At 41.7% G+C, this 24843-nt stretch overlaps 1 protein-coding gene across 1 annotated transcript in view; it reads right to left on the bottom strand.

Annotated features, from left to right (window-relative positions):
- NMD3 (NMD3 ribosome export adaptor) overlaps positions 1-24444 on the bottom strand; it is a 110965-nt gene extending 86521 nt beyond the window's left edge. Inside the window, exons 1-3 of the mRNA XM_078668096.1 lie at positions 24316-24444; positions 1995-2053; positions 953-1087 (exon numbers count right to left, since the gene is read on the bottom strand). Coding sequence (XP_078524222.1) covers positions 953-1087; positions 1995-2038 — 179 coding nt within the window. The 5' untranslated portion in view covers positions 2039-2053; positions 24316-24444. The remainder of the gene's footprint in view (positions 1-952; positions 1088-1994; positions 2054-24315) is intronic.
- Between the last annotated feature and the right edge of the window lie 399 nt (positions 24445-24843).

Raw genomic sequence — 24843 nt, 5'->3', positions numbered from 1 at the left:
CTGGCTACTGTGGTGGCTGTTCTGGGACCACAATTTCCCCATCAGGGTCCCCAGCAACCCCCCACCCCCACCACCACCACTTCCATGTGTGAGAAGAAAGCTTTTGCAAAAGGATATTGTTGTAATAGGCTTAGTTCTCTCACTGGGTTTGACTGCCTCCGCCCTAGCATTCCATCTGTGTAGAACGTTTCTGCCGATCGGTTCCAACAGCGACAGTTGAAGTGTCAGTTGGAGTTTGGATGGCGATGGTGGTTCACGCTTCGTTGCTGCCTCTATGAAGCTCACAGTTAATAAACGTATATGTTCACGAGTAAAGGTGTTCTTTGTCATTACTTCAGATATCGCCCAGACTGTTTTAAGAGATCCCAATGTTAAACCAAGTCATAATTTAATAGGATAACACTAGCCATGGGGAGATTTATTTTTTAAAAGAAAACTTGTGTGGCGTTAACTACAATAACGATTAGGCTTGTTTTCTACCCCCAGAATGTGCTGGCACCTTCCGGTCTTCTTCGACTGTATAAAGAAATCATCTATTTACCTGCTAATCAATAAAATACTTTTTTCCCCCAAAGACAAGGATGAAACTGGACATTGGTGTAACTGACTGTTATTTGCTGTGTCATCGTGTATCTGAGTTTCTACTTTCTAGAGTAAATCTTGACCACGAATCCTCTCAATTGTAAGAGATTCAAGTGTCTAAAAGGACCAACCTGGTCATCAAATTTGGAGTGCATTAGCACTGTGGACCTGGGCACCTCTCTAAACATTATGCATAGAAAATTCTGCACTATACCCAGTGACTACCACAAGCCCTAACAAAAGAAGCATCACTTTTAGGATTGTATCGCATTTTGTACTCAAAGTCATTTATCGTCTTTTTATGTGTAATATAGCTGAGAAAAAAAATCAAATGAAAACAAATATAATCAAAAACAGAAAAACATTATACCTTTCACACTGCTTGCAGAAATGAACAGAGACCTGTTTTGGTATGCCTTCACTGATATCGACTTGGGTTCTTAAACAGTCCACGCACATGTTTGCTGGATTTGGTGGAATTGGGATACCACACTGACAGCAAAGGCTAGAAGAAACGAACAGTCAAAATGAAGGAGACAGCTTTGTGAATAAATACAATTTTTAATGCTATCCGTGACCTTGGGTTCTTTGAAGTAGTTCTCATGCACAACTCTACAATTGGGTACAAGTGCCTCAATTCACTTTAAATCTAGTTATAAATCACTGCAAATACTGTACAGTGGTTAATCTTATGACAATCTAAGTTCCCGAGGTACATATGTAAAAAGCTTTTACACTGGTTGAGTGGTTTAAGAGCTGGGGAATGTGGTAAAGAACTTCACAAGTACATTACACATTATAATTTTCAGGAAGATGAGTGCTTGGGGTGACAGAAGGATTATAACCCGATCATCTGCCAAAGGCCCAGCAGTCCATTCATCTGCCGAAAGAGATATTTTTTTATGAAGTATTTAATCTAGCTTAAAAAAATAGGTTGTGCACTATTGGGCACAGACCAAATATAGAAAGATTAAGCTACTCCTGACTTTGTGTTATTGAGTGTCTTATACAAATGAAAGATAAACATTGAAAGAATAGAAGGCTAACTAAAACGGATATAACTGACCAGTTTAGTAAACGTACTAATCTTTGCACTTATCTTTTAATCAGCTTGCACAATTACACTTGCACTTAGAGGCAAGACGAACCTGCAAACGCAATATTATGTGCACTTTAGACAGGTTTACAATTGCTAAAATGACACGGTGTCTGCAAGAACCTATGGCTTCTGGACAAAGAATAGGAAGCCCTGTTTGAAGCACACGTTGAAAGGCATTCTTTCAAGTATTCCAGCACACAATCTGAGCATCAAGCACATTGAAGAAGTTATATGCCCTGGAGAGAAGCAATAGAATTCTACTTATGTAGGCCACATTTTATTTCAATATTTAATAGCAAAGCAGTTGACATACATGTTTCCTTGGCTGCTAGTGGGAGGTCCGGTCATGTACTCCATGTTGACTCCAATTTCCTGAAGAATAAAAGAAAACATTTTTTTTTTTTATAATATGTGGATTTTAAAATAATTCCTCATCAGTTTTTAGTCTGCAAAATAGCTTGGCGAGCTTAACCTGCTGCTCTCTGTGCGTCATACACGTCATTCCAACAGGGTAAAAGTACGCTAACTTATCCGACCATATATCCATCGGTAATACAAAACTGTGTTACGTATGAGAATGAGAAATCCTGTGAATTAGAGAACTGTAAAACTACCGAAGCAAGTGCTATTTAAAAAAACAAGTTATCCTTATCACGATTAAAAAATAATAATGATACAAAAACTGATGTAAAACGCTGGACCAAAGTACCAAAACTCAAGGAAAATAAATGGGTGTTCAGAGCATTAATTTTGCATGTTGGTAAACATTTGCAAATACTTCAGCTGAAATTCATCACACAACTCTGCATTGCCACGATATGCATATTTTAAATGAATTTTGATCGTTGAAGTTATTTAGTTATGATATAAATATTATTTTCCAGAAAGATCTAATTATAGGATAAAACACCTATAATACCACAGAATCTTCTTTCCACAAACAACCTGCACACAGTACTTAATTTGAGCAGGTTGTTTACAGTGCTCAGCACCGGCACTTAACCCGTTCGCGGTGGCCGCGATTCCGCGCCAGTGCGGCACTTCCGCAAAATGGGCGGGCTGCGTCAGCCATTGGACGTGCGCAGCACTACGAAGGTAGTGCTCGCGACGTCCAACGGCCGACGTCAGCACTTAAGGGGTTAATTGCCAGCACCAGAGCATATGACATTCTGCCACATGGTAGCGCTGTCTGACTAATTTCGGTATGAGCACAACAGCTGCTTATTTATACAGTTTACATTTACAATGACGAATACCTGCCTCCCAAGCCATGCTTATAGCTTTGGGGGCCTAGAATAGTAGGAATTGTGACACTTGTAAGAGTGTGATGGTTAGTTGTTGTGTTGGCACGGTCATTGGCAGCACTGGCAGGGACAACAGATATGTGCAAGGCGTAGTGTCCTCCTATAAAGGTCCCTGGCACAAATGTTTTCACAAATTAAGCCCTGTCTGCACAGCTGTATCCTTCCTGTGAAGAGTGCCGCCCAACAGCCTCCACCCTTTCTCATAACTTATTAATAGCTTGTCCCAGTCTTCTCAATCTTTTGGGCAACCTTTAATCAAGAATCCCATGGATGGATTTTTGCCATACTCCATGGTAAGGAATCCAAACAAACATTTCCTACTGCCCAAATTATCGTCAATGGATGAGGAGTAAGGGGGAGGTATCAAACGATCAATAGAAACGAAGGGACCCACGCTCCTCGCCAACGATTACGTCCAATCAACACCCAGTAGGCTACCACAGCGGGGGAACAACTGAAACAGGCCCAAGGAGGATGGGGGAAAATATAGCCACATCCTTACTCAGTCTATTCACTTACATGCAGACCCCGTACTTCCCAGCTAAATTCTGTACTTACCACATTCCTCCCAGCCAAAATGCCAGTCAATAATCCGGGAGAATGCAGTGGGTGGGAGGGGTTGTCTGGGCAGGTGGACCATGGAAGTGAAGTACAAGTAAAGGGGAGTTAGGGTAATGGAGATCTGTCACTCTTCTCCTTCCTGGACTGAGTTCCTACACGCTTGACCCACTCAATAGCGAGGAATCAAGAGTGGGTGGTGTAAAACAATTGCAATATAGTAACAACAGGTATACAAAGTCGCTACACTATTTTAACAGCAATATTTTTTTTTTTTAAATAACCACCGTAGAAGGTAAACCCAAAACACGTAAACAAGAGCTGCTTCACGGTGTAGCGGATGTGTGCATGTTATTATTTCTTCACAGGGAATGCATTTAAATTATGAAACACTGCATGTAGTCACCATGGTAAATCCTACAAAAACACATTAAACACCAGGTTATATAGGCACTCATTTAAAAAGAAGAAAAAAAATGTTCCAGTGGCACAGTATCTTTCACTGACTGGACCATATGCAGGCCTCAAAAATATAAAAATGTTACCAGACCTGCAGGTTAACAATCTATTCAACCCTACAGTTATGACCTTCACCCAAAAACTGGTCTCAATTTGTGCAACTAACCTTTTTCATCATTATCACACGAGAAAGAAATTTCACGTGTGAGTTCAGAATGACAGTTGTATTAAAACACTAATTTGTTTAACAGTCTAAACGTTTGCTCCATGTACAGCAATCTAGCCCATATTTAGGGTACACATGACCAGCGACGTGCTTCTTAGTTCACTAATAGCATTGTCACCAAGGTGGGGGCATGAATGTTTCTTACTTCATATTTAAGAACTCACTTTATTATATATATATATATATATATATATTTTTTTATTTTTTATTTCATTGGCTGGAGAAAAAGAAAACAGGTTACAAGGACGTTATATTTAGGCTCACATTTCACTCGTACAAAACCAGGGAAATTCTGCAGTTACAGTTACCTGAGCCAACTATAACTTGCGCCCCCGCAATGTACTGCTTATGACCTCACATTTTACATCAATGTGGGAAGTCCTAGAAATGGTTTTGTATGTTAATACTAGCAGCCCGTCCCGACCTTGTCCGGGTGCAACAGGCTTCCCCGCCCCCCGCCCGCCCCGACATTGTGCAGCAGCCCGGGCCCCCGCCCAGCCCGTCCCCCGCCTGCCCCGACCCCCGCCTGCCCCGACCCCCGCCTGCCCCGACATGGGTCCCCTTACCTGAGCAGCCGCTCCTTCCGCCTGTCCGCTGCTCGCACCGCCGCTGGCCTGTCCGCTGCTCCTCACGTCACCGCTGCTCCCCGCGCCATGTCCGCTGCTCCCTTACCTCAGCCGCCGCTCCTCCAGCCTGTCCGCTGCTCGCACCGCTGCTGGCCTGTCCGCTGCTCCCCACGTCACCACTCCTCCCCCTCGCCATGTGCGCCGCTCCTCGTCGCGCTCCTGGGCGCCGCTCCTCCCCACGCTCCTGACGTGAGCACGCACGTCGCGGCCGGCGCTACTTTGGAGGGACTACTTTTTTTTCCTGTAAGTTTTTTTAATCACTTTTTTTTTAAATTTATATAGCCTATAACCATCTACACACCCTGACGATTCCAACTGTGTATTGGGTGTGTGGATTGGCGCTGTGGTTCCCGAGTTTACCCGCCTCAAAGGCTGAAAGTTCTTCCTTTATCCTTTACTAGCAGCCCGCCCCGGCATTGCCCGGGGGAGAAGGGGGCTTGGGGCAGCATTTTAAGGCTCTGTGCACGCCCGCACCGACATTGCCCAGACCGCATCCCTCCCGCCTCCCGCCTCGCCGCCGCCCGCCCCGACATAGCCCAGCCCGCCTCCCGCCTCCCGCCTCGACCCTCCCGCCTCCCTTTGCCTTTGCCTTACAGAGCTGCCCACAACGGACTTCACCGCCACTACTCGACGCCGCTTACCTGAGCCGCCGCCCACTCCAGACTCTACCGCCACTCCTTGCCGCACGTCACCGCTCCTCCCCGCATCTCGTCATTACGTCTAGGTCGCGGTCAGCGCTACGCCGCGGCCGGCGCTTGTTTTAGCGGACTACTTTGTTTTCAAAATTAAATTTTTTGATGTAGTTTTTTTTTTTTTATTTAATGTCGCCTATGTCCATCTACACACCCTGAGGATTCCAACAATGTATTGGGTGTGTGGATTGGCGCTGTGGTTCCCGAGCTTACCTGGCCAAAAGGTACAAGTTCTCTCTTTATAATAGTAGTATAGATTATAGTAGTATAGATTGTACAATTAGAATGTGATTTTATGTGTTATGTATGCTTAAAAAAAGCATAAGAATGTATATTTTGTAAGACACGCAATCATTATACGTGTATACATTGTTTTTTAAAGAAAGAGAATTATTGTTTGTATTAAAATTTGTCAAATAGGTTTTTAATTTATATACTAAAAAACGGATTGTTGATTTCTGTTTTTAACAGCCCTTAAGAAGCTCTAGTGAGTGTCAAACACTTGTTAGCTGTAGTGCTTAGCTGTACTGCTGTATTCACCGACTCATCAAAAGAATAAAAATATAGAAAGACACAAGGAATCAGTACAAGATTTTTTATCATTGTTGATAAATTATATTAACTACACTGGTGAGGACCAGTAACAGACTGTTGCGCCGGGCAATATTCCTATTACTCAGAAGACCGTTTAAACACACAAAGATGAAAAATGAATATAAAGCATTTGGGTAAAGCATTGGCACGCAAACCCCGTCACTGAAGTGCGCTTCTTTGAGGCACCCCAAGAATTTTTGACTTTGCTGTTTGAAAACATTGCTATTTGAAAATGCACATATAAAAATACGTGCACATTTTACAAAAGCCCCTACAAATTGTAAACGGAAATTGGTACAGTGGACGGTAACTTGCACTGTGCTGCTGCTGGGCCAATGAACTGAGGGTGAACAGCAAGGAGTTAAGGTCTTTATTTGCCCTAATCAGCATGATGCAGAAAACCTTCTAGACACAAGCAAGTGTTTGCAAGTCCCAGTCAAAGGGATCGCTATACCAGCTCCCCACACCTCATCAGTCTCCTGTAGCTTCCCTTCCAAGCAGCTTTCATCAGTTGTGCAATCCCCATGCAAGAGTCTGTCTCCTGCAGAAGCATGCCTCCAATGGGTCAAAGTCTCCTCTGCTTCATGTCTCCTATATGCCCTCCCCCAGCTGTTGCCTTTAATGGCTCCCACTGCTTTCTGTGCTCCTGCTACCATGGGTCTCAGTCTCCTGTACCCCCTTATTTCCACTGCAGCCTGTCGGCTCTATCTCCTGCTGCACCCTCAAGCCCACTGCATATTTTTATTTACTTTTTTTTTAATTTTAGTCCAAAAAACATGTGATCAATTTCTGAAAAACAAGTTACATAAATTGAGGTCTTTGTCTATCGCAATTTAGGAGTAGAATTACCTAAAAATTGTTTTTGAGAAAGTCTCCTTAAAGAACTCAATTGGGGATGACCCTACTTCCAAATTATAGTGTACTTGTGAAACAAAAACAAAAATCATCACTCGAAAAATAAAATATGCGCCATAAATGTGCATTTTATTACTTTTCTTTTTTCATCATTTTTACACAAGTATCTTTTCATTAAAAAAAGTGGGGGCAAAAAGCAAAATTATTTTTTTTTACTAAGGTAAGCGTACAGTGCGTGGTGATGGGAGGCACACGAGACCAATCTGCACAATTCAACATGCGAAAAAACTGTGCATGGAGTCTCACTATGGCGTGTCTATCCACTTATGCAAGTACTCTTAAAAGAAGAATGTTACATCAGGACCTTACGCTCTGTAATGGTAGTACAATGATTACAGACAAAATGTAATTACAAGCAAATATTTTTTTTTTATTCCACTGCCATACAGGTTTGTTGTTAGGGCAAGATCTGTCCGGCTCATAGAGATAGTTTTTATGCAACTCAGAGTGCAATGCTTAGAGACCGCAGTGAAGAGCCATTACGATATAAATACCTGCATGTGTAAGTAGTATCTCCCAAAGTAAATGATATTCATGCATAGATAAAGGCGTGCATGTGTTTAAGGTAGTGTATATTAACAGGTTGGTTGGTGTCGCGTTTTTGTGTTTACATCATAGTGATGATGACTTATTTACCATGTATTCACTGTAATTTGTTGAGGAACCAAATGTTTGTGGTAAATTGCTTGGCTGTGTATGCGAAGGACATTTGATCTACTATGGATTCCCAGTTATTGATTTCAGCAAGTAAACCTTTTTCCACATGTGTCTTCTCACACACTGGCATCAACCTAAAGAGATGATATGGCTGGCTACCGAATTTTTTATTCCAGAAGCCATGAGAAGATATCTTTATGGCCACTGATCAGTCTACTGACCAGTTTTAAGAGGTTTTACTTTAAATCAATCCGTAATGGTAGTATTGCACAAAAGTGAGCTTTAAACTTCGCATGGTTCGTATCTCGAAATTTGGACAAACAATGACGATTTCCTGAGTGAACTTGAAAGAAAAGTCAAGATTATTTCAGGGACAAGGAGAATAAGATTATTTCACCCATATTAAGTCATAAATCAAATATTAAGTTGAATATATAATTGCCAGACAATTAATGTGGATTAAGCTGCCTGTTACGTTAAATGCGATGCATCATTTTCTGAATATAAAAGTTAAAATCCAAACTTCCAAAATATCACTGCTCGACTGATAATATGAATACTTTCAACAGAGAAACTAAGTTTTACTGCTGAGTGCATGGTTCCGCATGACTCTTCATTAAAGATTAATGAATGGATTTTTTCCACAAACATAGTAGCGCAGCACAAACACTTATGATAAGGTCTATGGTCTCTAAGCAGAGGGAACAGAGGGAACAGAGACAACAGACATGGTTTGGTTCAATAGCTCCTCTTATGCAGCCTTCAAATTCTACTAAATAAAGTAAAGTAAAGTCCACATTTGTAAAGCGCACAATCACCCGTAAGGGTCTCTAGGCGCTGGGGGCCGTCGGGAAGATTAAGCGAGCTATTGCCCAGAGTCACATGGTGCTGGGCTAACCTGCTGCTGGCGCCGGGGATCGAACCGTGGTCCCCAGATTCCAGCGTCAGTCGCCCTGGCCGCGGCGCCACACCTCTCCCGTTGGATGGATGTATAACAATCACATGTGAAAAAGTCATTTTTTCCTGTGCCTCCAAGAACGATCGTAAATAGTATGGTACTACCAAAGAAAGCGGGTCAGAGCTTTAACGGCCCAGCACCAAACGTCACTACCTATTAGGCCTCTTAGATCAGCACTAAGCCTCGGTGCAGTTGGTCTGGAATGTGACCCACATACATCCCAAACATAAACCACCACTATCAACAACTAAAGAGTGACTCTGCACCCGAGAAGAATAAGTATTCTTTTATATGAATGTCCTAGTACATCACGTTTAGACAATAGAAAAATATATTGAAAACAAAATAGCTTCCTAGAAGAAAGCATGAAAAAGTGATGTATCTTGAATGAATCTTTTATTGAGAATCACTTGTTCATTTAAAAGCACCACACAATTGCTTGCCAACGCGTTTCATCCCTCGTGGGACTTCTTCAGGGCTTATTCAAAGTATGTGTCTGCTGTTGATGTTAAATGTGACTCCAAGCCAACCCTAATAGCAGCGCTGGTGAAACTGTGTATTGATCTCAGAGTTAACGTTGTCGATATTGTGTCACTATATGCCGCTAAGTATCAAAAAATAATTTGTATATTACGATAATTTGGGGGTAGCCACTATTTCAAAGTGAAGACTCTCTTATGATTTCGATTCCATAATTAGTAGTGGGAGTCCAGAAGTTTCTCATATGCTCCCTATTATAAAAGTGATAAATGTTTCCATGTTATCAGTATTGAATCTGTGTACTCCGTGACCTTTGTCAAACAAACAGTGATATCATACGGTAACTTGGTATGTTCAAGTAATTTCAAAGTATTAATGCTGGATTCACTTGAACGCGACAGGAATGTTCTGCTGAATAGTTTTCGGGTTGTACAGGAAGGAGTTAATTTTGGTCCCAGTTTCCTGGCCGAAAATGTTTGCGCTTCATGTTCGTACCTCCCGCCAGCAGTTCCTCTCCTTTAACCCGCGACTTAACTGGCTTCAATAAGCAGCCTGTCACGATAAGTGAGATGCATAATTTTCTGAATATAAATGTTAAAATGCAAACTTCCAAAATATTTCTGCTCGACTGATAATATAAATATTTTCAACAGAGACACTTAGTTTAACTGCTGAGTGCAGTGTTCTGCATGACTCTTTATTAAAGATTAATTAATAGATTTTTTCCACAAACATGGTGGCGCAGCACAAACACTTATGATAAGGTCTATGGCCTCCAAGCAGAGGGCACAGAGACAACAGACATGGTTTTGTTCAATAAGTCCTCTTATGCAGCCTTCAAATTCTACTCTACAGATGTATAACAATCACACGTGAAAAAGTATTTTTTCCTGTGCTTCCAAGAAAGATCGTAAATAGTATGGTCTGCCCAAAGAATATGATCCTGTAAAGTACTTAAATGCTTTGTTTGATGATCAGTTTAGTAGGTCGACATTTGTCTAGTAGATACTCTGAAGTGGGTAATATATGTTTACATGTTGCTGTCAGCAGCAAATGAAATGAGCATCCTTGCCTCTGCATCAAATATTCTTGACTTTTCCCTGTAGGTTAGCTAGGAAAATCATCTTGTAGTCATATCGGACAGCCTAGCGATGCATACTGGCGCTAAATAAACTCTTACATAGGATATATGCCAAAAACATGTCCAAGTGGGCCTCTCTGTGAGGAAGAGCCTGACAAGACAATATGAAAAGGCACATCCGTGGCACATGCCCGACAAGCATGTATAACCAACTCTGCACCATTCCTTGTTCATTCAGAAGTACCAGCATGTAGGGACATCATGGTTTCCATATACACTTGCTAACCTTTACTTTGGAGAAAATAGGATGTAGTGACTAAATTAAGGTTTGTAGCCTCAGGCTTCCTGGGTTCTATTCTGACACCAGCACTTGTCCACACTGTGTGATCCTGGATTAAAAAAAAATTGTGTGTCTATGAAGCATTTAAAAATATAAAATCCTTCAAAAAAAGTTACATTCACTTTCAAACCACTTTAGTGTTTACGTCGACATAGGTGCTTCTTAATGGTCAGAAACAAATATAATGCAACAATTATCAAATATGAAACAGAATAACTGAAATGTTAAGTGTGGTAGCAGAAATCCATTTTTACTAATAACTTAAAAATACATCAAGTTTTCCAAGAGTATTAAAAATGCCCAATACACAAGAGTCAAAGAACAGAGAAGCTTAAGAAAACAATGGTTAGGGATACTACAGCATAAAATGTTGAATATGTCATATTGATGTCACCGTGAACAATTAAGTCATGGAAACACTATTACAGCTAGAGTAACAATCAATGAAACACTCGAACCTTGTCCATTTTTAGGTTTTGACCTACAGAAATCTTTAGCTGCTTGTTGTCAAAGACCAATTGTCTACAACACAAAACACATTGAAAGGACTCCGACTCCGCCCATTGCTTATGATTGGACGGCCTTCTTGTAATTCTCAAACCCCTCATTCTAATTCTATGGATTTCCTCCCAATTCTCAAGTTTGTCATGCCCAGAAGCATTGCTGTTTGACCACAATTACAGTTCAAATGTTACTGCTCAACATATAAGGCTCTTCATTCAGGCAAAACGATCTACTTAGCTGATCTTCATACTATTTCAAGGGGTTCTAAATCCTGCGACATGAACTCGTACTCTAGAATCCTCACAATTCAGATCCACAGAAGCTGAACAACACACCTTCTTTAGTTCTACACCTACCTTATGGAATGCTCTACAGGCCAAGCTAAGTAAGGTGTCCAACATCCAGACCTTCCGTAAAAAAAACTTTAAAAAAACTTAAAACCATCCTGCTCCGTAGACAGCTTAGGCAATTACCTAAATGACTGTTACTCCCCCTTTAAGCGATGCCCGACTTAACATCATGGGCGTCTTATTGTTGAACTTTGTGTCCGTCTCCCACTACTCTTGCATCTTCCTTTCAGTACCATTCTTGCTCTTCAGAACCCTCTCTTGGCATTCCTTACCCCACTCACAAATGCTCCTTTTCCCCTCCTTGCTTATGTATAGTTTAATTGTTTGTTGTCAAGCAGTCTCCTTTTCTCCTTGCTGATCTATGGTTTAAAAGTTCTCTGTAATTATATCATGCATATGTATCTCAGTTGTCTGAGAAGCGCTTGAACATTTTTCACGACAGTGGTGCTATATGTTATGTTATGTTAATATGATTTCTAAAGCACACGAATACCCGAAGGTGTCTTTGCGCTGGACCTAAGTAGCCATGACAGAAGAAAAAGAAAAGGGAATGGATTCAGTGAACTTAGTTAAACAACCAGCTTTTCAGACTTTTTCTGAAGGTGATGAGTGTGTTGGCCGCTCGTATATCTACTGGGAGAGTATTCCAGAGTTAAGCTGTACAGTAGCTTATACTTTGGCCACCCCAATTTGCCGTACGAATTTTAGGGACCAGCATCAACCTGCCGCTGGTAGACCTTAAACATCTACCTGGGTGGTACTATGCTAACTAACTTTTTAGTGGCTCTGGCCCAATATTGTTCGATGCCTTGTAAGCAAGGCAAAGTACTTTGAATTTGATGCGCCGAATCACTGGTAACCAGTGGAGTTTCCGCATGTCCTCTGAGACAGACTGATATTTTGGTACATCCAGCAAGAGCCTAACAGCGGAATTCTGTACCATTTGCAGTTTTTTCAAGTGTTGCTTCTGTAACCCAGGATAGAGGCCATTTCAGTAATCTAATTTTTAAAGCACTAACATTGTTACCATCGTCCTCCTAAGGCAGAGGTCTTCAAACTTTTGTAGGTTGAGCCCCCCAGCTCACTTTTTTCAGCTGTTGCCCCCCCCCCCCCCAAAACCTGACAGAAATTTCTGGAATCTGGTACACTACATAATTTACCGCCGTACCAAATCCGGGGCCATATCCAGCATATAATGTCCAACATATTAAGAGTGTTTAGTTAAGTGCAGGTTTGTGAGTGGGTGTGCTGAAATGACAGATTATTACATAGCTCAAACCACCATTTTCCTAGATAAAATGTGCGCAAATTATTTTTACTAGGATGCTTTGTTTTACACATGACATTGATTGATAACACCACCAACATAAATGTGACGGGTGTGCCCATTTTTCCTCACAGACGCTCAATCTGGGGATGGATTTTTGAGAATGAGAAGCGAGTTGTCTGAATGCAAGGTGCATTCCAAGACACTTGAAGTAACTCAGAATGCTATTGAGGGCAGAGTAGGGTTTCAAATGTGTTAAACCATGGGTAGTCACAAACTTTCTCTCGGGGGCCAAATTTACAGTGTGGTTTGTGTCCGAGGGCCGCACCGGTGGGGGCAGGGTAAGTGGGGGAGGGGGCGGGGCTAGAGAAAACAAAAAAAAGCTGAGGTTGAACAGAGGTCCCTGCAGCAGACGCCTTCATCCACTGAGCCACCAGACCAGGCATACACACATCTCTCTCTCTCTCTCTCTCTCTCTCCATCTCTCTCCATCTCTCTCCCTCCCTCTCTCCCTCTGTCTTACTCAGACTGTCTCACTTCCTCTCACTCCCTCTCTGTCTCACTCACTCTGACTGTCTCACTCCCTCTCTGTCTGTCCCTCTCTCTCTGTCTCCCTCTCTCTCTCTCTCCCTCTCTCTCTCTCTCCTACCCTCCTCACTCTGTCGCCCTCCTCACTCTGTCGCCCTCCCCCTCCCTCTGTCTGTCACCCTCTGTCTCCCTCTCTCTCCCTTTCTCTGTCTCCCTCTCCCTTTCTCGGTCTCCCTCCCTCTCCTTGTCTCCCTCTGTCTGTCTCCCTTTCTCTGTCTCCCTCCCCTTCCCTCTCTTTGTCTAACTCTTGTCTGTTTCCCTGTTTCCCTCACTCTCCCTCTGTTTCCCTCCCTCTCCCTCTCTTCGTCTCCCACTTTCTGTCTCACTTTCTCTGTCTCCCTCTCTCTCTCTCTGTCTCCCTTTCCCTCCTTCCCTCTCCCTCTGTCTGCCTCCCTCTCCCTCCCCCCTTTCCCGCCCTCCCTCGCTCTCACTCTGTCTGTCTGCCTTCCTTTCCCTCCCTCCCCCTCCCTCGCTCTCCCTCTGTCTGCCTCCCTTTCTCTCCCTCCCTCTCCCTCCTCCTCCCTTTCCCTCCCTCCCTCGCTCTCCCTCTGTTGCCTCCATTTCCCTCCATCCCTCTCCCTCCCTTTCCCTCCCTCCCTCGCTCTCCCTCCCTTTCCCGCTCCTCTACTTAAGCACACACAAGCAAGCATTTGCAAACATTTGTTCCAGCGGAGACACTTCGGTGAATTGGAAAGCTGAAAGCCTTGCTATATTTAGTACGTAAATATACGGTAAGGTACTTTTAATATTATAATTTAAGAACGCATTCTTGTTAGCTTCCTTAACGTTTTTAAAAATATATTTGTATATTTATCAAAAGTACACTAAAAAGTACATCTATCATTGAGATGAGGGAATTGTTACAGTACTTAGCTGCAACCCTCCAAATAGAGGTGTCCTCTACTTGCTTTAGCATTTCTCACTCATTTAAGATGGGACTGTGCCTGAAAGCGCCTCATGGTCATCGTGATTCGTGTGCGCTATAGCCCAGCTGACCCCTCATAACTTCTGCCGGAGTGCATGATGGTGGTAGGAGGTAACTGAGCGGGTTCACACATCTGCTGGAGAAACGTCCTCGCAGACTGCAGAGTGTGAGTTTGAACCCTAGCAGGGCCGGCTGCGCACCGTCCTCCCACTGTCAGGAAAATGACTATCATGGAGATGCGGGAATTGTTACAGTACTTAGCTGCAACCCTCCAAATAGAGGTGTCCTCAAGGCAGTTAAATACAGCTTTGTTATTGTGCCCATTCAAATAGTGGCCTCTCAGCTGATGCTCCTATTGTGCGGGAGTCAAGCAGCACGGAATGTGTTAATTCGCCCCTAATGCAACGTTAGAACATAGTGCTACATAAAACTATAATAAATAATGCACCACGGACGCTTTTAAAAACAAATAGATAAAAAACAATGCCATTTAAAATACCAACAACTTCAAACTTTGCTAATGCGAGACCTATTGCATTACAAATGCTTGTTCCTTCTTCCCTCTGTCTCCCTCCCTCTATCACCCTCTTCATCTCATCCTGCCTGTCTGTGCCCGGGCTGAGACAGCTTCAGGGCACCCCCCCCCCCCCCCGCACCCAAGCACTTCACAGGTCTTTAAAAGACCATTTGTATGTTAATGAGGCTTCTGTATTTCACCTCTGGGGACAGACAATCAGGAATGTGGGTTAAGGGACCATTGGCAAGCACCACAAATCAATTGCTTTAAATGTGTCAAAATGAGGCTGCAACAATATGTCCTGTTTCATGGTCTGAATGTTGTGACTTTGCCCAATTTCTGGATGATTTTGTTCTATTACGATGTTGTGCTCTTGGTATGGATTCACTTCATTTCAAAGCGGGCCGGGCTCCGTGTCAACTTTAAATGCTTCCTGTTTGCAATTGGAGCTGTTCCCATTTTTTTCACGAACCATAATTTGCATTTGGGCTCAGTCACCTAAAGCAGCGCCTCCCACGTCACCATGGCTTCTGTGAATATCATCAGAAACCATCACAGACCTCTTTTCCTAAATTAAATGCCCTCGAAAGGCAGTTTTCGGTTTAGCAGAGGAGACTTCCTGCCTCCTTGCTGAAGCTGAATGAATTAACCCCCTCCTGGGAGGGTAAACATAATAAAAGCATGGGCACTTCGTGCCTCGTCGATTTCCCCTCCCTCGACTTGCCACAGGGAACAAAGGTGAAATTAGAGAGTAGGTGTGAAATTAGAGAGGAGTGCGCGCCCCCCCAAGGATGGTGTCGCGCCCCCCTAGTGGGGCGCGCCCCACAGTTTGAAGAACTCTGTCCTAAGGTCTAAGGGGATGAAGGGTATAATCTTTTTCAGTTTCAGTTTCAAAATGCTTTATTCGGTTTGTACAAGTACAACCATATAGCAACATTCATGGATACAATTGAAGTTACTTTTATAAGAGATTAAAGAATGATGAAACTTGCTAAAACAATTACATTAATTCAGCCAATCAAGTTAAAACCAAAAATAAAAATAATCACTAAATGTAGCGTCAATTTAAACCTAAGGTGCAAGGCATGCTAAGTGGGATAGTACTAAACAAGAAACCCATGCTGGACGTAAAGTGCAGTAATATGTGCAAAATGCAAAATTTGGACATAGTATTTAGCAGCAATTTAGCAAATAAGTACAAGCATATCACATTAGTATACCATAGAATAATCACTTATATGTAGCAGCCGTTTTAAACGTTTGATGCGGAGCATGCAAGTAAGATGGTACTAGACAAAAGGCCTTATGCTGGGCATAAAGTGCAATAGTATGTGCAAAATATACAAAAAGTTGAACGTTGTATTTAGCAGAAATTTTAAAGTCTAGTGCAAAACAGGCTAATTGAGGTAGTACAAGTCAAAGAGAGGCCTAAGCTGAGCATAAAGTGCAATAGTATGTGCAAAAATATGCAAGGGGAACTAAAGTGCAATGTCTATAAAATCTCTTACGTATTTTAGCAGCAATTATGTACAAAAAGCATGAATCCAGAGAGGTACAAAACCGAGGGGACAATCAATACCCGGATCTAAAAAAACATAATAATAACCAAAGTTCGTGTATAAGAGAAATGCAAAAGGTTTGGCAATAGCTCACAGTTGGTCAATAGGTGTCTTTCCCAACGGAGATCATATAAGGATTGATTTCCTGTGCCCGATGCATTTGAGAACATAAGTGGCTACACGGTAACACACATTTGGGGACGACAGGTCAAACAACAGTTGCATTGCAGCTCTTATATCGCACGTACTATATTCTAAAAATAGTTGCTTTAGGTAAAACTTTCTAAAACCAGTATAAAAATTACAAAGTAGTAAAAAGTGGCAGATACTCTGTTTCGATTTCCCATCGCATGGGCACGGGCAAGACCCCGGCTTCTTTACAGTAGGGAAGGCCACCAAATGGTGGACTATACCCAGCCTCAGGCGTGCCAGAACAAAGCGATGGGAGTTAATACTGACAAATGTAAGGTATGATGGGAATCCTGTGCTTAAATTGTGTTCCAGGTACAATTTAAAAGTACTTTGTGTAGCATACCCCTTCACTCTAATTCCTTTTGCATGATCCATGTAGATGGATTTAAGGTCACGCTTCGTTAAAACTGATTCTGTTGGGGTGTCTTTAAAAATTACTTGACCAAAAAGGGAATTATACCAGTTTTCTTATCAGGTAGAATGCAGCTGTCACTGTTGCATTAGTTTGCTGAGAAAAGGTAAGTTTGTTATCAATCAACACCCCGAGGTTCTTTGCATTTTCTACCGGCTTCGGGAGTTCTCCAATGTCCACCGGCCACCATAAGTCATCCCATATGGGTCGGAGGTTGCCAAAGATAACTACCTCGGTTTTGTCAGAGTTCAATTTGAGGCACTGCCTACCCATCCAATGACTAACTTCCCTCATACAATTCTGTAATTGTGAAGCAGGTAGAGTTTGATCTTTATGCACCTCTACTACAATCGGAGTGTAATCAGCATATGAGGTCAGAATAAAGCTAAATTTTTGAACCAAGGGGGCCAATTCGGACACATAAATGTTGAACAGAGATGGACTTAATGATGACCCCTGAGGGACCCCACAATAGAGTACGTAAGGGGCAGCTTGAAACTGATCTAGGGTCACAGTCTGTTTCCTATTTTTTAAGAATGATGTTAATAAAGAAAGAGCGGAGTTCTTTACTCCTAATTTTCCTAGATGCTGGAGCAGTGTATCATGGTGCACCGTATCAAAGGCAGCCGACAAATCGAGGAGAATCAGAACAGCCGCACCTCCCTGATCCATAGCTGCTCTGATCTCCTCGGTAGCCTTAATTAGTGCTGTTTCCGTACAGTGCCCTGAACGGAATTCAAATTGAGAGGGGTCAAGTAGTTCCTTTTCTTGAATGAACTGTGTAAGTTGATTGTTCATTATTTTTTCAGCTATTTTCGCCGGGAAAGGGTAGCCTAGCAACTGGACGATAGTTGTTTGTTATGGTTATATCCAGGTTAGCCTTCTTTATCAAAGGGAGAATGGCTGCCTTCTTCCAGATGGCCGGGAATGAGCCTGATAGGAACATATTATTGAAAATATTGGTGAATATAGGACTCACCTCCTTTGCTATGCTTTTTAGTACTACTTGGGGACAAGGAACCAACGGGGAGCCCGATTTTGTTTCTTGAATAACTTTTTCCACAAGCTCACTATGCACCTGTGAGAAACTAAAAACATTGTTCTCTTCGATTTTGGAGATGGGGAAACTATGATTGGCGGATTGGAGATGGCGGAGAAATTATTATAATTGTCATAGACTTTATGCCTGAAAGTAGTTGCAATGTTATCGCAGAGAACTTGACTACTTCCAACTGTTGATTTATTTGATATGACCGTAAGCTTTTCAACCACCCCAAATAATTCTTGAGTTGAGTTTTTGGCTTGCTCAATTTGTTGGACGAAATAAGACGTTTTTTTTCGTTAATCATAAGGGATTTATAATTGGCGGGAAACATCCTTTACAACGCAACTTTTACCACGCAGTGCCTTTACGACGCAAGTTTTACAACGCAAACCATTACAACGCATTGCGCTGGGGGGCGCTCTAGGATAGGGAATAAGTTTAATTTACTATCCAACACCTTCCCTAGTGTCCACGGGGACTGGAGTTGGAATAGTAAATTAAACTTTTCACTATCCAGCACCCCAAAGCGCTATGCGTTGTAAAGGTTTGCGATGTAAAAACCGTGTTGTAAAGACATGCGATGTAAAAGCATGCGTTGTAATGTCATACATCCATAATTGACTAGTGCATATTTGTAGCTATTTTTATATTCAGCCTCGTATTTTATTCTCCAGCGCCTTTCTAACATGCGACAGTTTTGTTTCTCTAGTCGCAAAACTTCAGTAAACAATGGGGCTGATGGTAGAGTGCGATTCCTGTTGTTTTTTCCGTTGGTACTATAGCCTTAAAGGCATCATTTAGCCAATTAGTATATTCCTCTGCAGCCTGATCCACCTGTATGTTCGTAGTTGGCTGTGTCTGCTCCAATTGGAATTTTAACATCCTTTTATCTATCTTGTTCCATGCTTTGTACGTGTTTTGCTGCATTTTATCAACCCAAGCTTCAGGGACAGTTTGAGCTGGGTAGTCAAAAGTGATTAAGAAATGGTCTGACCAAACGATAGGGTAAATTTCCTTCACTGTTAAGCCAGGTACTGAGGGAAAAAAAACATCGAGAGTGTGGCCAGCCTCATGAGCGGGCCTATTTACTATCTGTTTTAACCCCAAAATACTCAGGGTTTCTATAAGAGTAGTTGTGTCCTTATCTGACATCATCTCAAGGTGTAAATTAAAATCCACCAAGATGGTGAATATTTTTGTAGTAAGGCATGGTTCTAAAAGTTAATCTAGTTTTGCAGTGAAGCTAGCTCTTGACCCATGGGGCGGCATACCAACATGCCCTTGAAGGTATTTCTTGGATTCAGTTTTATTTGAAAATTGAGCCCCTCAGAATGAGTGTCTGATGCTGTCTGGAGCAAAAGTACCTTTAAAGTGATCACGATAAATTACTGCTAGTCCTCCACCTCTCTTAATGGGTCTATCCAATCTAGATGAGACAAATCCTTGAGGGACAGCCACCACAAAATCTGGGTCTGATGTTGGACCTGCCCATGTTTCTGTAAGAAATAGCACATCTAATTTATGTTGTAGAATGAGGTCTGCTCTTTCATATTTGTGTTTCCCCAGTGACCTTACATTAATCAGGCCACAGTGTGTTTCTGTACCTTTTTTTTTAGAAAAATACTCAAATGACAGGATGAACTGTATATCTCTACTGCTGATGTGAAGAGGTTATTCCTTTGTGCTTCGGCACTCAATGCAAGTGCACTGCTTTCCTTGCTCTATTCCTTCTCCCGCATTAATATGTGTTTATTTTTAATGTTCTTTTTTATGAGGGCCCTGCACACTGCTATGGGGGCTCCCTAGTGTGCAGCATTCCTGGACAAACACTTTTTTCTTTTAAATCACTGTTCCAAGATGGCCATTTTGGACGGGAAAATAGCAAATGTTTTTATATAAAAACCAACATGGGCAAGGTGAATGCAAGAGTATGCACAACAGCTATCTTGGAAGTATTTTTAGGTCGAGCCAGGGCAGTGCATGCGCTGCTCTGCGAGGAATGCCGTATTCAGGTAGGGATTTGAAGCTCCGCCCACATTTTTCATTGGCGTATGTCGTTGTCTACTGTAAACTGTGACTGTTCATTGCCCAATAGGCTTAGTAGTCCTCCCTTCGTACCCACTGGTCTAATGTTGTAACCACCCATAGCGACACCCCCTCTTACCCGTTTTGTTACTCTGTAGGCTTTAATTACAGCCTCAGAGACAATTTTCTCAAATAGCTTTGTCTAATTACAGCCTCAGAGCACAATTTTCTCAAATAGCTTTGTCCTGCCTGCTGTTGCAGGCAAGACATGCTCTTCCTGAACGCTTTTTAAAAACAAATTATAGCACAAACGCATTTGCAATGCAAATTTGTGAGTTTAAGCTATTGACATTGTAAATGACAATGCATTATATTTATCTGTTTTGAAAACAACACATAAAAGGCATTGTCATTTACAATGCCAATTGCTCAAATTCTCGTAAATGTAAGACCTATTGCATTGCAAATGATTGTTTTGTTTGCTCTTAATGTCCAGTCCTAAATGGTAGTCACATATGTATGCGCAAACTGCTATCTTGGAATGGCTTGGTAAAGAAAAAGAGAACATCTTCCAAGATGGCCTCCGCTCTCCTGTGAGCTCACAAGAAGGCAGCGACCAGTGAATTAAAATTAGGAAATAGATTGAATCAGTTAGACCTACTGACTTTGCCAATGCTGGATACTGCATTGCTTTATTCGACATAAACTGTTTTACAACTCATCTGCGCCAAAAGATGTACACATACTTATTTCGATGGCAGATCATAGTTTACAAACTCACAAGAGTGACTGTACTTTGTTAACATATGTACATCCAAATATTCTTGTCTCATAACACAAGCAGGTTTTCCTTTAGAAAAAGATTAACTTTGTTCACGATTCTGCTCATCTCCACAGCCTTTACAGTAAGGAAACCTATTTGCTTCCTCTCACACACTCAGCATTCCCAACACCCTTTCCAAACTCATTGTAGTTAAAGAACTAAATGTTCAGCAACAACGACGGAAACTGCATGCGCCACAGTATATTTCTTCTATTTCCTGTAATAAGGTGTGCAGCATGTTCAGATAAGGGATATTAAGTGGAGGGCTTGTGGGTGTGAAGTTAGAAGGAATTATTAGCATGGTTTCCACTTTTCTGAAATACCTTCAGGCTACTATGGTCAGGTATCTTTTTATAACAATAGCAGTCATGACTAAAAGTCACAATTCCATGTGCATTTAAAAGCCTCTTATGTGGTAGTTGGAATGTAGAGAATGTACAGCCTTAGCACTGTCATAAAATATCCTAAGAGGTCAACATTTACTCCTCGGCTAAAATCTCCATTTCCTTTTCCTCCAAAAACCCACCTTGCTTCACTCTTCTTTTCCCTTTCTTCCAAAGGTGTGCATTTTAATTTAGTGTGGGGATGTTAGACCAGTCCTCTAACAAAGGATTGTCGTGGCAAATCCAAAACATCTTATCACCATGATCATCTCCTGATAATTATTGCGGATGACTAGTGTATGTGTATATATATATCTATATATATATATACACACATTATATATATATATATATATATTATATATATATATATATACATATACACACACACACACACACACACACACACACACACACACACATATACACACATATACACGCACCTTTTCATGACATTCATGTATTTTACAATAAAACGGCACAAGACCGAGAGACGAGTGAGGGTGGCATTTGGCTACACTGCAGAGAGCGACTTTTGAAGCCACAGCAATCAATGATACAAAGCAGGTTGTTGGTAGACGGGAAACCCAAACGTAGCTTCCAAATAAGAGGACGTGTTACCCAAAGGATTCACAGTGCCCCAAAGAGACCACAGTTGCTGGAAAAAGCTATTGACAATAGACAGCTATTTGTCAGAAGGGAACCCCAAAAAAGAAACAAGAAAAAATGCATAATTGAAGTGCCAAGGTTACAATAACAAGTATGAGCTATTGACATTGCAAATGACAATTATTTTAGTTTTTTTAAACATAAATTAATGGCATTGTCATTTACAATGCCAATAGCTTAAACTTGCGTAACTGCGAGACTTATTGCATTGCAAATGCTTGTTTAGGGCATACAAAGGAAAGGTAAAATCTTCAATATTGTCAAATGATATACATTAAAAGCAAGCAGCAAAACATAGCTGCTTAAAAGACTGTAAATGTTTAGAATTCCGTCGCATGGACCGTCTCATTTTAGAAATTAATGATAGCTTTTACAGCACTGACAATGTGGCCTTTTGTAAGAATCTCTAAAGACCTATTGTCACCGATAAATCGAGTCTGTGTGTGTGTCTGTGTGCGTGTGTCTGTGTGTGTGTCTGTGTGTGTGTCTGTGTGCGTGTGTCTGTGCGCGCGTGTGTCTGTGTGTGTGCGCGCGTGTGTCTGTGTGTGTGCGCGCTCGTCCTGATATGATTCCGGCATGCTGTTCACAGTCACAATGGAGCAATGTAGAGCGTGCTCATGCGCACGACCTGATCCGATTCCGGCATGCTGTGCGTGCCCATCTCCTGTCTCCTTGAAAGCATAGCCAATGACTATAGGTCTCGCAGGCGAGACAGCGCTTTGCGCTGCATCGCCAGGTGCGAGACCTAAAAATGAAAACTATTAGGATTATGTTTAAAAGGATCCCCTACCTTACCTCCGCTACACTGGAAATATAGGATAATAAGCGGCCCTGAAGAAGGTGGATAAAATAGGTTCGCCACCGAAACGTGCGTTGGCCTGGTTTTTTCAGCAGGGTGCATACCGTGGACAACTAAGAATGTTTATTCTCCACAGGATTAGATTTGCAAGCCAAGTTGTAGCTGGAAATTGAAGAATGTATTGTGAAGTGTGTATGAGAGTGTTTAGTATGTTATGACTGCATGTGAGGTAGGTATGATTGGGATGTTGGTATGGGGACATTCTTTTAAGAACTTTGTAGTTTTGTAAATATTTATCATGTTATTTTTCCTGGATTTGTCAACTGTCTAGAGATAATACATATGCCTCTGTGAATTGCTATGACCGTTTACAAAAAGGAAATTATGATGGTCTGATTGTTTATGCAATGTTTTTGTAAAATGGAAAATAAGATTTAAAAGAAACAAAACAATATGTCTCTACCATGATAAAATAAAAGTAGACACTTTTTATAAAATTAAAAAAATATTCTCTGCATTGTTTGAGGGTTAGCCCTATAGAGCCATGGGTGGCCAAAGTGAATTAGTGAGTGGTTGAGTGGGAGGTCTATATAATTCTGGATCGTGTTTTCCCTTTTCTCCCAGACCACACACACTTTTATTGAGGGGTACCTTGGTTTCTGTTTGTTCAATAAAACGACACAAGCCAAAACAGAACTGGTCAGCAAACAATCTGTTTATAGTCTACACCCAAATAACTGCAATGTGATGCGATCGGACGAACGAAGGAATGAATGAATGTCTATGTATACAACTCGGGAAAAGAAACAAGGCACATAACTAGAACACATTTAATCGAGCCCCAGTCCTCCATGAAAAAAATTTCAAAAGAGAGCAAAATGCTTTATTGCTGGACATACGAAACTTGTTGCTTGCGGATTTTGAAACAGTACTGTTCAAGCACTTGATGCGTTTCTCTTTAATAATGTAAAATTTGACAATGCTCTCAGGGCACCGGATTTTTTTCAGACCCATGTGAGGCAAAGTTTGTGACCGATCGGGAGATTTTAGACGAGAAAAGCAGGGTCCCTCGTGCATTAGTTGTTTAACCTCCCTCTACTAAAACTGGAAGGTTCAGATGCATCTTCTATCAATAATATGATCTTAGTTATGTTTGTAAGAAGCTTGAGGCGGTATTTAACAGGATACGTCGATTCATTGTTTTTTCTATAGTGTCCTAGGATCAGGTGTATTTAGGCACTTTACTAATAACGTTGAAGGATATTAAATAATAAGATTAATAGGAGTTAGCAGTGAAAGGCAGAGTATCAGAGTGCGCCTTAAAAATAAGCGGAAAGTTCTCAAATTGTTAGCAAACGAGGGAACTCGGGTATAAAGGGAGATAATCTGATCCGTCAAAAATCACGAAACGTGGTTATCAAGTGGAGATACTGGCACCGTAACTGCAGCCCCATTTTTTCTGAACTTAAACACTGGACCACATGGCTACTGCAATTTCTAGTTAAAAAAACAACAAAATACTGCGCTCAACAGTAAACATGTCACCTGTTTTGAAACACCAAATCCCATATGGTAAGAAAATGAGTATATTCAGCGATATAAAGATCCCATAATTAGAAATGTAGCTTAAGGTAGAAAAAGTGCTGGCATTATCAAACGTTGGCACAAAGAATATTAACAACGTACCACGGGTGCTGTAAAGTACGATGACCACCTGTTTATAACACGGGCAGTGAAGTTAACTCCAATGTGCAGAGTGCTTCCACCGTGGCTGATCTTCGAAAGGATGTCATTTTCATCTTTAGCACTTCCGGATCACATAACAGCCAATCACAAGGTAGAACATATAATTTGAGTCTGCGGTACTGCTAATGTGTTCGGTGGACTGCGATTGGAAGATCGAGGTCAGTCCAGCCAATCCAGTACGCATAAAAGATTTTCGAAGTCATCGGTTGGCGGTGGGGTTAGAACACGTTCTTGCTCCTCTCCAAGTCTTGAAGTTGGCGGCTACTGCTCAAAATACTGTTTGTTAACTACAGACGGGCAGGATTGAAAGCCGTAAGTGGTGCGACCCTGTACATTACGGGGTAGGAGTTGTTTAACGTACATGTGGCTTTTCTAGCACTTACTGATGCTGGGCAGTGTGATGAATGCGACACCGATAATCCTTTCGATTCTTGCAGGGTTAAATAGCCCTAACTCGATCCGAAGGTA

Source organism: Lissotriton helveticus, chromosome 11 (genome assembly GCF_964261635.1).
Source record: "Lissotriton helveticus chromosome 11, aLisHel1.1, whole genome shotgun sequence".
NCBI classification, from domain to species: domain Eukaryota; kingdom Metazoa; phylum Chordata; class Amphibia; order Caudata; family Salamandridae; genus Lissotriton; species Lissotriton helveticus.
Note: the sequence above shows the minus strand (reverse complement) of the source record. Positions and strands in the feature narration are given on the sequence as shown.